This window comes from Macaca nemestrina, chromosome 3, assembly GCF_043159975.1.
Source record: "Macaca nemestrina isolate mMacNem1 chromosome 3, mMacNem.hap1, whole genome shotgun sequence".
Taxonomy (NCBI): Eukaryota; Metazoa; Chordata; class Mammalia; order Primates; family Cercopithecidae; genus Macaca; species Macaca nemestrina.
Genome location: NC_092127.1, coordinates 24,580,223 through 24,594,397, shown reverse-complemented (window position 1 = coordinate 24,594,397; position 14,175 = coordinate 24,580,223). Strand labels below are relative to the sequence as shown.

Sequence of the window (14,175 nt, the reverse complement as noted above, 5' to 3'; positions counted from 1 at the left end):
ACTCAAGGAGTGGTGAGAATGAGCCCTCTTAATTTTTCACACTGCAGCAGAGAACAACCATAACCCCTAGTGCTTCTGACTGCAATAATTGAAATGGAGGAACTGATTAAACAGACTGGCAGCGGAGTCACCACCAGTGAGGCCTGTGATAAGACTTTTCGCACATGTGCTTTTATAAACTCCAGATATTTGTAATTTTGTCATCATACAAAAATTGCACATATTATTCCACTGCAACTTGATTTGTCTGCTAAAACATTATTCCCTAGGTATAAGTAAATTGATAAATTCCTGTGTCAATATATGTAGACTTTTCTGCATCTTTTTTGTAACTGAAAAAGTAATACATGCACATGGTTAAAAAATCAAGCAGTATTCAAAAGTAAACAGTAAATTATATTAGTGTCTCTTCTACCAAGACCCTCAGTCCTCATTACAGAGGCAACTAGGTCCATGAATGCTTCTAGAAATATCTATTATATACAGGAAAACAGGTGCACACCAGCCCTCTCAACTCCCTTTTAAAAACTACAAATAGGACATTCTATACAAAAGGTTGAAAACTTGATTTTTTTTCACTTGACAATGTAATCATGAAGGCTACTCTATGTTAATATACTGTACACCTGTCTACCCCATTCTTAACAGTTGTGTAGCATTTCCTTATATGAATGGGACACACTGTCCTGTGGAAGCCAAGTAGTTTGTAGTCTCTTGATATGATAGACAACGTGGCTATTATCAACAATATCTTTACATGTATGCAAATAATATCCACAATGAATTATTTGAAGATGTAAGTAAACGTGTATGTACTTTTTTTTTTTGCCCTCAGGATGACACAGCCCTCAGGATGTCCTAAAAACATGTGCCCTACATTTTATTATTTTTATTTATTTATTTATTTATTTTTGAGACGGAGTCTCGCTCTGTCGCCCAGGCTGGAGTGCAGTGGCCGGATCTCAGCTCACTGCAAACTCCGCCTCCCAGGTTCACGCCATTCTCCTGCCTCAGCCTCTTGAGTAGCTGGGACTACAGGCGCCCGCCACCTCGCCCAGCTAGTTTTTTGTATTTTTTAGTAGAGACGGGGTTTCACTGGGTTAGCTGGGATGGTCTCAATCTCCTGACCTCGTGATCCGCCCGTCTTGGCCTCCCAAAGTGCTGGGATTACAGGCTTGAGCCACCGCGCCCGGCCTGTGCCCTACATTTTAAATGTTGATAGATACAGCACAACTGCCCTCTGAAACACTTGTATAATTTTTACAAACATCACCTCTGGATAGGTCCCCTTCTTCTAGCCAACTTACATGAATAAACCACAGAAGATTCACTATGATGACTGTAGGAAGAGGATGGAATCGAGGTCTAAAGTGAGCTTGTAATGAGTGATGTGGGAGAAGCTGGGCATCCAGAAGTGGGTCGTCTTCAATACTCTGGGTGATATCCAAGGAACCCTGGGGCGCAGAAAAACAGAAGCAAGCTATAATCACCACTTTCTAGATTATGTTTCTAAGACAAATCTACTAAACTATAAAACTTTTAAACCATATACAAATTATAGGCAAGAGAACACATTCCCTACCTGAATCCAATTTTTAAAAATTAATTAATTTTTAAAAAATTGTAGAGACATGGCCTCGCTATATTGCCCAGGCTGATCTTGTTTGTTTGTGTTTTGTTTTTTGTTTTTGAGACAGTCTCGTTCTGTCACCCAGGCTGGAGTGCAGAGGCACAGTCTGGGCTCACTGCAACCTCTGCCTCCCAGGTTCGAGCAATTCTCCTGCCTCAACCTCCTGAGTAGCTGGGACTACAGGTGTGCACCACCACACCCAGCTAATTGTTTTGTTTTGTTTTGTTTTTTGAGATGGAGTTTCCCTCTTGTTACCCAGGCTGGAGTGCAGTGGCACAATCTTGGCTCACCGCAACCTCCGCCTCCTGGGTTCAAGCGATTCTCCTGCCTCAGCCTCCTGGGTAGTTGGGATTACAGGCATGCGCCACCACGCCCAGTTTATTTTTTATTTTTAGTAGAGACCGAGTTTCTCCATGTTGGTCAGGCTGGTCGCAAACTCCCGACCTCAGGTGATCTGCCCGCTTCGGTCTCCCAAAGTGCTGGGATTACAAGCATGAGCCACCATGCCTGGCACACACCCTGCTAATTTTTGTATTTTTAGTAGAGACGGGGTTTCACTATGTTGGCCAGGCTGGTCTCAAACTCCTGACCTCAGGTCATCCACCCACCTCAGCCTCCCGAAGTGGTGGGATTACAGGTATCAGTCACAGCACCCAGCCCCAGGCTGGTCTTGAACTCTTGGTTGCAAGTGATCCTTCCATCTTAGCCTCCCAAATTGCTGGGATTACAAGTGCGAGACACCACACCCAGCCTAAAGCCAATTTAAAAAAATACTCTCCTATAAATAACTACTATATACATCTTGGTGAAAACAAGTTTTAAAATGGGTAGAGGAAATCTTAATTATATCTTCATCTCATAAACAAGGTAATATGTAATGAGATTTAAGCAAATCATTTTTCTTCAAGCCTTAAAAACATACATATTGATTTATTTAACATTACCTATATTGTTGAAATAATTACATACAGTTGCAATCATGTTTTTTTTTTTTTCTTTTAGATGAAGTCTCACTTTGTTGCCCAGGTTGGAGTGCAGTGGTGCAATCTCAGCTCACTGCAACCTCCATCTTCCAGGTTCAAGTGATTCTCCTGCCTCAGTCTCCTGAATAGATGGGATTACAGGCACCTGCCACCACAGTCAGCTAATTTTTTTGTATTTTTAGTAGATAGGGTTTCACCATGTTGGCCAGGCTGGTCTTGAACTCCTGACCTCAAGTGATTCCCCTGCCTCGGCCTCACAAAGTGCTGGGATTACAGGTGTGAGCCACTGCACCCAGTCCAGTTACAATTTTTAAAGTAAGTTTTATTATGTCTATTTAAGGTATATAACACATTATGGGATACATACAGAGAGTAAAAAGGTTACTATAGTGGAACAAATTAACATATCCAACATCTCACATAGTTATCCACTATTTGTGTTTGTGGCAACAGCAGCTAAAGTCTACTCACTTAGCATGGATCCCACATACAGCACAATTTTATTCCCTATAGTCCTCATGTTGTACATAACTCCAGTAGACTTGCTCATCTTGCATATCTGCTACTTTGTATCCTCTGATCTACATCCCCCCATTTCTTTCCTGGACCCGCTGCCCAAGAGCTGCAGTTCTTAAACTGTCTCTGGTGGTTCCACAACATTTTGAAAAGTTGATGGAGGCTTTATTAAGAGTTCTTAGGCCGGGCGCGGTGGCTCAAGCCTGTAATCCCAGCACTTTGGGAGGCCGAGGTGGGCGGATCACGAGGTCAGGAGATCGAGACCATCCTGGCTAACACGGTGAAACCCCATCTCTACTAAAAAATACAAAAAACTAGCTGGGCGAGGTGGCGGGCGCCTGTAGTCCCAGCTACTCGGGAGGCTGAGGCAGGAGAATGGTGTAAACCCGGGAGGCGGAGCTTGCAGTGAGCTGAGATCTGGCCACTGTACTCCAGCCTGGGCAACAGAGTGAGACTCCGTCTCAAAAAAAAAAAAAAAAAAAAAAGAGTTCTTAAAACAAACTTTCCATTATGATAGAAATAGAATGGAAATTGATCACCCGGATTGGCCCTTGAGGAAACTTAGTTTGTAGATACCAGATTCTCAGTGAAAGCAACTAGAGTTGTAATGTCACCAAAGTACCCAACAAAGACTTAGTGCGTGGAGGCTGTCACCTAAAAATTTCAGCAAGTCACGTTTAAAGGTATGGTTTTGACAGGAACAGTTCTTCCAGGTCTCTGCTGCATAAAAATGAACCACAACAATCTCTCAATCTCAGACCCTTACTATAAACTATTATGTGTAACACTGTGCCTGGGGTAAAAGAATATAATGTGGTTACATTTTCATTGGGGGAGGTAAGAAATAAAGACATGAAGAACTAAACAACAATATGAGAATACACAATAGAATATAGTACACTGAGATCTAATGACAGCATAGCAATTATAGTTAACAATACTGCATTGTAGGGCTAGGTGAAGTGGCTTATGCCTGTAAGCCCAGCACTTTGGGAGGCTGAGGTGGGCGGATCACCTGAGGTCAGGAGTTTGAGACCAGCCTGGCCAACATGGTAAAACCCTGTCTCTACTAAAAATATAAAAAAATTAGCCAGGCGTGGTAGCACACGCCTGTAATTCCAGCTACTCGGGAGGCTGAGGCAGGAGAATCGCTTGGACCCAGGAGGTGGAGGTTGCAGTAAGCCGAGATTGTGCCACTGCACTCCAGCCTGGGCGACAGAACAAGACTTCGTCTTAAAAATATGGATATATACTGCATTGTATATACTTTTAATTTGCTAAGAGTATAGATCTTAAGTGTTCTCACCACATGTTAAAAAAAAGAAAAAAGGGGCCGGGCGCGGTGGCTCAAGCCTGTAATCCCAGCACTTTGGGAGGCCGAGACGGGCGGATCACGAGGTCAGGAGATCGAGACCATCCTGGCTAACACGGTGAAACCCCGTCTCTATTAAGAAATACAAAAAACTAGCCGGGCGAGGTGGCGGGCGCCTGTAGTCCCAGCTCCTCGGGAGGCTGAGGCAGGAGAATGGCGTAAACCCGGGAGGCGGAGCTTGCTGAGATCCGGCCACTGCACTCCAGCCTGGGTGACAGAGCGAGACTCCGTCTCAAAAAAAAAAAAAAAGAAAAAAGGATATGGTGCGTGGGAAGTACATAATAAGTCAGCAAATGAAAAGCACAGAAGACAATGACAAAAAATTCAGGTCAGTTAATTGCATTACAATGAGACAGAAATGAAGGATTCATGAATAGGATTTGGCTACATAGAATGAGAGCTCTTTATTTTGGAAGAAGTAGGGAGTAGGAAAAATTATGTAAGGGATGGCTGTTGGTTGCTAAGATTACAAAGATAAGGACAGTAATCTGGGGTGTAACCTAGCTCTGGAGTGGGCTCCTCGATTTCCAGTAGCAAGTATTCAACACTGCTCTGCAACTGTTTTCGTTGTTGTTGTTTGGTTTGTTTGTTTGGCTTTTTTTTTGAGATGGAGTCTTGCTCTGTTGCCCAGGCTGGAGTGCACTGGCTCAATCTCAGCTCATTGCAACTTCTGCCTCCTGGGTTCAAGCGATTCTCCTGTCTCAGCCTCCTGAGTAGCTAAGATTAAAGGCAAGCACCACCATGCCCGGCTAATTTTTGTATTTTTAGTAGAGATGGGGTTTCGCCATGTTAGCCAAACTGGTCTCGAAGTCTCGACTTCAGGTGATCCATCTGCTTTGGCCTCCCAAAGTGCTGGGATTACGGGCATGTGCCACCGCGCCTGGCCAACTCTTTTATTCAATGCCTAGATTGCTTCCTGTTTAGTTTACCATAACTCATGGTATGATTCAGATTACTCCTGTTCTCTTCAAGACCCCTCTGCCTCTAGCTCATTCTCAGTCAGCAGATGTTGGAGCCTTGAAATCTACTCTTCCCTTAGCTAACGTCTATGCATTCTTTCATGCTCAGAAGGGGCAATTCCCACCACATGGCCTTTCTGGATACCCCTAATTTGGACTGTGCCACCTCCATGTTTTTCAAAGCATTCTGTGCTTGCCTCTTCTATCATAGTATCCTGTGATGGTCTCTTACTTATCTCTTCCCCACTAGACTTCATTGGACCCATTAACTTTACACCTCTTGTCTTTGTAATCCCAGCACTCAACACTGTCTCATGGTTGTCACTCAGCAAACATTTGCTAGATGAATGAATGAGTGCCCCAAACCTGTCTCCGCAGTATTTTCTAACTCAATTATGATCATCATCAAAGACCTGGGCTAATCAGAAGAGATTATCAGGACATACAGGGGATCAACTGTGACTAAAGGCAGTAAGAGCTTTGGTTAAGGGCAGGCTCCTAAGGGCAAACTGCCTGGATTCAAGCACAAGTTCTACTGCTTTCTAGCTGAGAGCAAGTTACTTCACCTCTCATGCCTCAGTTTCCCCATCTAAAAAGAAGACTAATAATAGCACCTGCTTTGTAGCTCTGTCAGGAATACTAAATGAGTCACTACACATGCAAGTCCTCATAACACTGCCTGACACACAGAGAGTTTTCAATAAGTCTTAGCCACTATTATTTATTAACTCTTTTCTCTTTTTAATATTTTTTAAATTTTAAAATAAAAATCAACAGGGTCTCGCTATGTTGGCCAGGTTGGTCTTGAACTCTTGGCCTCAAGCAATCCTCCCAAGTGGACTCCCAATGTGCTAAGATTACAGCTGTGAGCCATCACGCCTGGCCTTTTCATTAACTTACTTTTGACTTGCACCCTGCTGTGGTCTAAATGTTGGTGTCCCACAGTAGTCCCCTGCTTTCCTTTGGGAAGTAATTAAGCCACGAGGGTTCCTTGCTCATAAATGAGATCAGTGCCCTTAGAAAAGAGGCTCAAATGAGCTCCCTTCCACCTTCCACCGTGTGAGGATGCAGCAAGAAGGCGCCATCTTTGAAGCAGAGAGCAACCCCTCCCCAGGGCTCTTGGCACCTTGATCTTGGACTTCCTGATTCTGTGGCTGCCTTAATCTTGGACTTCCTGTCCTCTAGAACTGTGGGCAATGCATTTGCATTTGTAAATTACTCCATTTGTATTTTATTATAGCAACCCAAACAAAGACACTACCCCTATAATCATTACCATTCTATCCACTCAGTGCTGGGACATGATAAAAAGAGAAAAAATTATTACCATTCTAACTCCTAAACCTGTTATTTGCTCTCTATTTTCACTATCTTAGTCCAGGCCCTCCCATTTCTCTTGGCCTTTTACTAGAAGTTTCCAGTCTCCTGGTCTTGGCAATCTCTTTCACTGCTGTCAAAATTCTTCCAAGACAAACATTCATGTTTCTCTCCTCAAAAACTTTGGGTAGCTCCCTGTGATGGTCAATATTAGGAGTCAAATGGATGGTAAAGTATTGTGTGTGAGGAGCCAAACACTTGAGTCAGTGGACTGGGAGAGGAAGACCCACCTCAATATGGGCGAGCACCATCCAATCAGCTGCCAATGCAGCTAGAACAAAGCACAGAATAGGGGTATAAGCAGCCTCCTGAGTCTTCTGGCTCTCTCTTTCTTTCCTGCCTCAGATGCTCGCTTCCTTTCTTCCTGCCTTTGGACATCAGACTCCAGATTCTTCGGCCTTTGGACTCTGAAACCTGCACCAGCAGCTTGCCTGGGGCTCTCAGGCCTTTGGCTGCCGACTGAAGGCTGCACTGTTGGCTTCCCTGGTTTTGAGGCTTTGGGGCTTAGACTGAGCCACTATCTCCTTCCCTTTCCCCAGCTTGCAGGTGGCCTATCATGGGACTTCACTGTGTAATCTTGTGAGATAATTCTCCCTAATAAACCCCCTTTTTATATATACATATATCCTATTGGTTCTGTCCCTCTGGATAATCCTATTACAATCCCCAAATCCTCAGGACAAAGTCCAAATTCTTAGTCTGTCGCTTTACAATCTGTCCCCAAGTTACTTCTCAGGATTTTTTTTTTTTTCTTTTTTTTTGAGACAGAGTCTTGCTCTGTCCCCCAGGCTGGAGTACAACGGCATGATCTCAGCTCACTGAAACCTCTGCCTCCTGGGTTCAAACAATTCTCCTGCTTCAGCCTCCCAAGTAGCTGGAATTACAAGCGCCCGACACCTTGTCCAGCTAGTTTTTGTATTTTTAACAGAGACAGGGTTTCACCATGTTGGCCATGCTGGTCTCGAACTCCTGACCTCAAGTGATCCGCCCTCCTCAGCCTCCCAAAGTGCTGGGATTACAGGTGTGAGCCACTGTGCCCAAACTTTTTTTTTTTTTTTTTTAACAGGGTCTCACTCTGTCACCCAGGCTGGAGAACAGTGGCACAATCTCGGCTCACTGCAGCCTCCGTGCCCCCCTCCCCAGGCTCAAGAGCTCCTCCTACCTCAGCCTCATGAGTAGCTGGGACCACATGCACACTCCACTATGCTTGGCTAATTTTTGTATTTTTAGTAGAGACAGGATTTCACCCTGTTGCCCAGGCTGGTCTTGAACTCCTGAACTCAAGCAATCCTTACAGGCCTGAGCCACTGCACCTGGCAAGGATTTGCCTCTCACCATTTCCCTCCTTCCTGGTGCTGTCTGCTTATGATACCTATCTTTCACGAAACACTTTCTATCTCTATACCAGCTCTACTTGTTCCTCCCCCCACCTGTCAAACGCTTGTCCCAGCAAAACCGCCTTCTCCGTGATGCCATTTTAACATTCCCAGCCCCAGCACCATTCCTACTGCACTCTTAATCTGACATTGCAGTTTTCATCTATACAAGTTTGAGCTGGGTCTACTTTGTATCTTCCATGTCTCTATTTAACTTCTAAATACATAGAAGACATTTATAATAATGTTTAATGTCCACATGCTATTTCTAGCATATGTCATGTCTGAACCAGTTTCAGTGGACTCAGTACAGCTCACAGTTTCCTGCCTCTTGGCATGCCTTGTCATTTTTTACTGGATGCCAGATATTGCAAATTTTACCTCTGTGGGTGCTGGACATTTTCTGTATTCCTTTTTTTTTTTGAGACAGAGTCTCGCTCTGTCACCCAGGCTGGAGTGCAGTGGTGTAATCTCGGCTCACTGCAAGCTCTGCCTCCCACGTTCATGCCATTCTCCTGCCTCAGCCTCCCGAGTAGCTGGGACTACAGGCACCTGCCACCACGCCCGGCTAATTTTTTGTATTTTTAGTAGAGACAGGGTTTCACCGTGTTAGCCAGGATGGTCTCGATCTCCTGACATTGTGATCTGCCCACCTTGGCCTCCCAAAGTGCTGGGATTACGGGCGTGAGCCACCGCGCCTGGCCATTTTCTGTGTTTCTGTATTTGTGAACTTTGTTCTGGAGTGCAGTGAAGTCACCTGGAAACAGTCTTGCTGTTAAGAAATTAGGTGGGCTTCATCTAAGGTTAATTATACTCCACTACTGAGGCAAGCCCTTTCTGAGTACTCTACCTACATGCTCTGTGAATTACGAGGGTTCTGTCTGGCTGGTGGGTGAAATAGGCAGTATTCTTGGCCCTGTATCGAAAAACTGTTCCTTCCAATCCTTTTAGGTGGTTCTTTACGAGGCCTCCAAGAGCTTCCTCATGCCCTGATTAGCACTCTACTGGATGCCTAGTAGGGGTGGGGACAGGGGCTCCCGTGCAGACCTTCAGTTCCCCCTCTTTGTAGCTCTCTCCTCTCTGGCTGCTCTGTCTTGTGAACTCTAGTTACTTCAATCTCCTAGATCCTCAACTTAGAGGTCTGCTGGGCTCTGCCTGGCTTCCCCCTTCATTGTCACAACCTGCACACTCTTTCAAGGCAGTAAGCCAGGGCAGTGATAGGGTTCATAGCATTTGTTTCCCATCTCTGATATTGCTTACCCTTCGTCGTCTGATGTCCGGTATCTCACAAAGTGTTGTATCATATGTTATATCAGTTTTTCGGTTGTTTCAGGCAGAATGGTAGATCTATTCCCAGTTACTCCATGTTGGCTGGGAATGGAAGTCCCTACTGAACTCTGTTACATCTGTGTTATAACCTACCGTATTAAGCACATGGCATTGAAATTGTCAGAATAAAATGTGCTTTACAAGGGCAAAGACTCTTTTATATTATGTCCTTTGTGCTTTTAACACTTGATACATAGCAGGTGCTAAAGTGTTCAATATGTGTGTTGAGAGAATGAAAGACTGCTCAACTTCCTTGTATGCTTCAGACCTGGGACATTTTTATTTATTTATTTACTTTTGGGACAGAATTTCACTCTTGTTGCCCAGGCTGGAGTGCAATGGTGTGATCTTGGCTCACTGCAACCTCTGCCTCCCAGGTTCAAGCGATTCTCCTGCCTCAGCCTCCCGACAGGTTGGGATTACAGGCACGTGCCACCATGCCCGGGTAATTTTTGTATTTTTAGTAGGTACTGGGTTTCGCCATGTTGGCCAGGCTGGTCTCAAACTCCTGACCTCAGGTGATCCGCCCACCTCAGCCTCCCAAAGTGCTGGGATTACAGGCGTGAGCCACCGCACCTGGCCAGACCTGGGACATTTAAACAAAGCTAACATTGAAACCTTCACTATAAGACAATAATCTACTTTATTTCCTACTATATTACTTTCATGCACCCTCTTCTCTCGCCTAAATGAGCTTTCTATAGAGTCCTACAAATATCCTCCCCTATCTTTTTTCAGAATTCTATGCATCTTTCAAGGTCTTAACCAAGTTTATGTTCTCTATAAAACTGGCCCTGTTAAGTGTTTTCCTTCTGCTTTAAACTCCTATAAAACATATTGCCCATAATACTCATTTGGAATATTTCTTACGCTGCCTTATATTGTTTTCCTTTTCATGTGTGTATCTTTTGTTTTTCCTAACTACACTGAAGGAGTTGGGGACTATACTATGGTTCTTCTCTATGTCACTTAGGAGTATTTACTTTCCAATGAATCCTATAGGAAATATGCAGCATAACCATATAAACAGCACCCAGTCATTCTATGAACTTACCATCTGCAAGTGAAGGCTGAGGGGAAGAGGACTCCTGAAGTCAAATGTTTTTTCCATTTCCATTATTAACTACATATATCCGTTGTTTTTGCCCACATGGTACCTCTTCCCTCTTCTGTGACAGTAACTCTATTTCCTTTGAGGACCCACTGTCTACTTCTGCATTAAGTCTTAGTGGAAACATCCTTCAATACCCTTCCTCCTCCTCTGGTCTAGGAGTGGTCATGGAACGAAAAACAGTTGGGTGAATCCAACTCTCTCCATGAACAGTAAAAGAAAGATCATGAGGTCAGGTGCAGTGGCTCACGCCTGTAATCTCAGCACTTTGGGAGGTCAAGGCAGGTGGATCACCTGAGGCCGGGAGTTCGAGACCAGCCTGACCAAAATGGAGAAACCCCGTCTCTACTAAAAATACAAAATTAGCCAGGTATGGTGGCGCATGTCTGTAATCCCAGCTACTTGGGAGGCTGAGGCAGGAGAATCACTTGAACCCGGGAGGCGGAAGTTGCAGTGAGCCGAGATCGCACCATTGCACTCCAACCTGGGCAACAAGGGCGAAACTCCATACAAAAAAAGAAGAAAGATCATGGTTTAGGCAGATTCATTCCAGGGTAGACCCTGAAAAGGACTCCTGTCACTTCAGTGCCTTGAGATGCCCTTGTTTGGGTCCTTTCAGAGGCCTTGGCATATACTCGCCCTATAGCCTTTCAAATAAATCTTTTTCTTAAATTAGTCAGAGTTGGTTTCACTGCCTGCAAACAATGAATCCTTACTAACACAAAGTCTTTGACTCAACTCATTTAAGTATCTGTAACTAAGGCAGGGTCCAGAATATTTAGCTTTTCCCTGAAGGCTAGAAATCATGTCTACGAAATACCAAAAGCAGGCAACTTACTCAGATCTAAAGTGACTCCAATATGTGGTTGGTGGCAAAACATTAATCTCTAATTAATTTTTATTTATTTTTATTTTTGAGACAGAGTCTCACTCTGTCGCCCAGGCTGGAGTGCAGTGATGCGATCTTGGCTCACTGCAATCTCTGATCTCTGCCTTCTGGGTTCAAGCGATTCTCCTGCCTCCCCAGTATCTGGGATTACAGGCCCCCACCACCACACCTGGCTGATTTTTGTATTTTTAGTGGAGACGGGGTTTTGCCATGTTGGTCAGACTGGTCTCAAACTCCTGACTTCGGGTAATCTGCCTGCCTCAGCCTCTCAAAGTGCTGGGATTACAGGCATGAGTCTCCCAGACCGCCCCCAGTCTCCAGTGTTTGAGGAAGCAGATTTCTAGTACTGTATGCATCCTACAACTAAAAGCTACAGATCCAGGAACCCTAGAGCAGCTTAGCATCAACCAAGAAGCACTTACTGCATGTGTTTTTCTAAGAGTCTCTCATTTTCCTCTTACGTATTCGTTTTTTTCCATACATTGTCAGCTCATGAAGCTCAGCCTTAAAAACTCAGAAACAATGAATTTTGCTTTAAATATATATGAGTCTCAAATCTACTTACAGGTCTTACAGTTAATTTTCCATTTTCTCAACTGGAAAAAATAGAAAATTTTAGTTTCATTAGAAATTGTTTGGTCTTTATTTCATCAAGATTCACTGCACAAGAATCTAAGCTACCGAAGTGCTGGAACTGTTTCGTGTTTCTCTTCCTTTTCCTGATGCAGCTCATTCAGTGATAGGATCACAGTAATATTCCTACTAATTTATTAACCCAAATTAGTGCTTTAATATAACTGTCAACTTTGCATTTCTCAAGAGGAAAAATTTTATTACTTTCCAGTGGAAACTCCAGTTAATTCTGGGCATACATACATGTTTCCCCTAAAAACACCTTATGATACTGAAGCAAAGAAATAAGATTTTTGTAATTATGCTACCATTCTGTACTATACACGCTGTAAACTAGGCCACTGGTTTTTTTGGTAATCTGGTTTGAATCTATCAAAGATTTAAAAACCTCTGCATTCCTACCATGCTAAATTCAAAACAGCACATGACACTTTTTCTCTCGTATGGGTTTCCAGGCGATGATAGCCACAGGTCTGCGGGACGCTGGCGCCCGGCCCGAGCGTCGCTGTCACTCCAAGTCCACAGCCTCTAGAGCCAAGGCAAGGGACCCCACCAGGAAGGGAGATTCGCCCCCTGCGCCCCTGGGGCGTCCGAGCGGAACCCAGTGGCCCAGCTCCCAGAGACTCGCGGGGAGGAAAGGCTGTCAGGCCAGGCGCGCATCACGTGAAGCTGCCAGTTCCGGGATCAAAGACGTAACCCGCACGTGGGCTGGGCGCCAGCCTGGGACCCCCAGAGCCGCGCGCCCACCGCCCAGGACCCCACCCCAGCCTCCACCAGGAAAATTAGCCCGGAGTTAGCGTGTCGCGGATCCCAAGGGCGCCGGCGCCCTCCCATAGCCCCGCGCCCAGGCCTCCCCGGCACAGGCGGCGCCCCCTCCCGCCGCGGCCGCACTCGCCAAGGGTGGCTTCCCTCTTTGAGTCTCCGCCCCGTGCGCCCCGGCACAGGAAAAAGGGGATTCCGGGGCCAGCCGCCCGCCACCTCCGTGCACTCACGTCCTCCATCCTGCCCCCCGCCGCCATTTCCCGACGCCGGAGGCCGAAGCCCCGGCCAGCCCGGCCTCTCCACCGGGACCTAGAAGCCCCTGGCCGCGAAAATTGCCACCTTCTGGGACCTGCCAGGCCCCGCCCCAGACACACCCCCTCCTGCGTCCGTCCCGCCTCCGGCTGGCCCATCCCCGCCCCCTTAGCTCCGATTGGCTGAGATGGTGGGAGGGGCGTGCCGGCCCAGAAGACCTGGACTGTGGGTGCTGGCTACCGCCTGAACCACTTCGGTCCCTGGGGCTTCTGGCCGCAGCGGCTCGGTGCGCTCTTACCCAGAGACCTGGGCATTAAAGGATGCCTTCCTAGTCCAAGAATTTAACTATTTTCGGGCTCCACTTGCATATTTTAAGAACATTAATTTTTTTCGGTCTTGCCTAGTTTTTTTGTTTGCAGACACAGCTCTACGCCTAGGTAGAACCAGCGGTAAAATCCTCCACCAGCAGAGGGACAGGAGGAGAATAAAGATTCCAATTTCCATGACATATTTATAGATTTCTCCAATGAGAAACAAAGCACTTCGGAATGTTTACGGCGTTTGTTTATTAAGACAGAGTCTCGCTCTGTCGCCCACGCTGGAGTGGCCTAGAACGACCGTGGCTCACTGTAGTCTCGAACTCTTGGCCTCCTGGCCAGTTCTCCCACCTCAGCCTCTCAAAGTACTGAGATTACAGGCGTGAGCCACTGGGCCCTTGTTTCTTTTAAAATTGAATTTCAAAAAGAGAAAACTAAAATGACATTTTCTGAAAAGTTCATGATTGTAAAAATGTAAGCAAACAAGGAAATAAATTTTCTGTTACCAGCTCCTGGAGAGAACTTTGATATCAGTTAGAATGTATGCACTCATACATTTTTTTGGTGGGGCGGGGGAGATGGAGTTTTGCTCTGGCGCCAGGCTGGAGTGCAGTGGCGCCATCTTGGCTCACTGCAACCTCCACCTGCTGGGTTCAAGTGATTCCCCTG

The 14,175-nt window shown here is 45.6% G+C and overlaps 1 protein-coding gene across 2 annotated transcripts in view; it reads right to left on the bottom strand.

The window, feature by feature from the left end:
* Positions 1-13,362, bottom strand: part of LOC105466765 (transmembrane protein 192) — a 38,393-nt gene extending 25,031 nt beyond the window's left edge. The window contains exons 1-2 of one of the 2 annotated variants that reach the window (XM_071092859.1): positions 13,168-13,362; positions 1,308-1,454 (exon numbers count right to left, since the gene is read on the bottom strand). In XM_071092859.1, coding sequence (XP_070948960.1) covers positions 1,308-1,454; positions 13,168-13,347 — 327 coding nt within the window. In that variant the 5' untranslated portion in view covers positions 13,348-13,362. Of the gene's footprint in view, positions 1-1,307; positions 1,455-12,577; positions 12,896-13,167 lie in introns of those variants that run through there. The other variant, XM_071092860.1, reaches the window with a different exon arrangement.
* Positions 13,363-14,175: the final 813 nt, after the last annotated feature.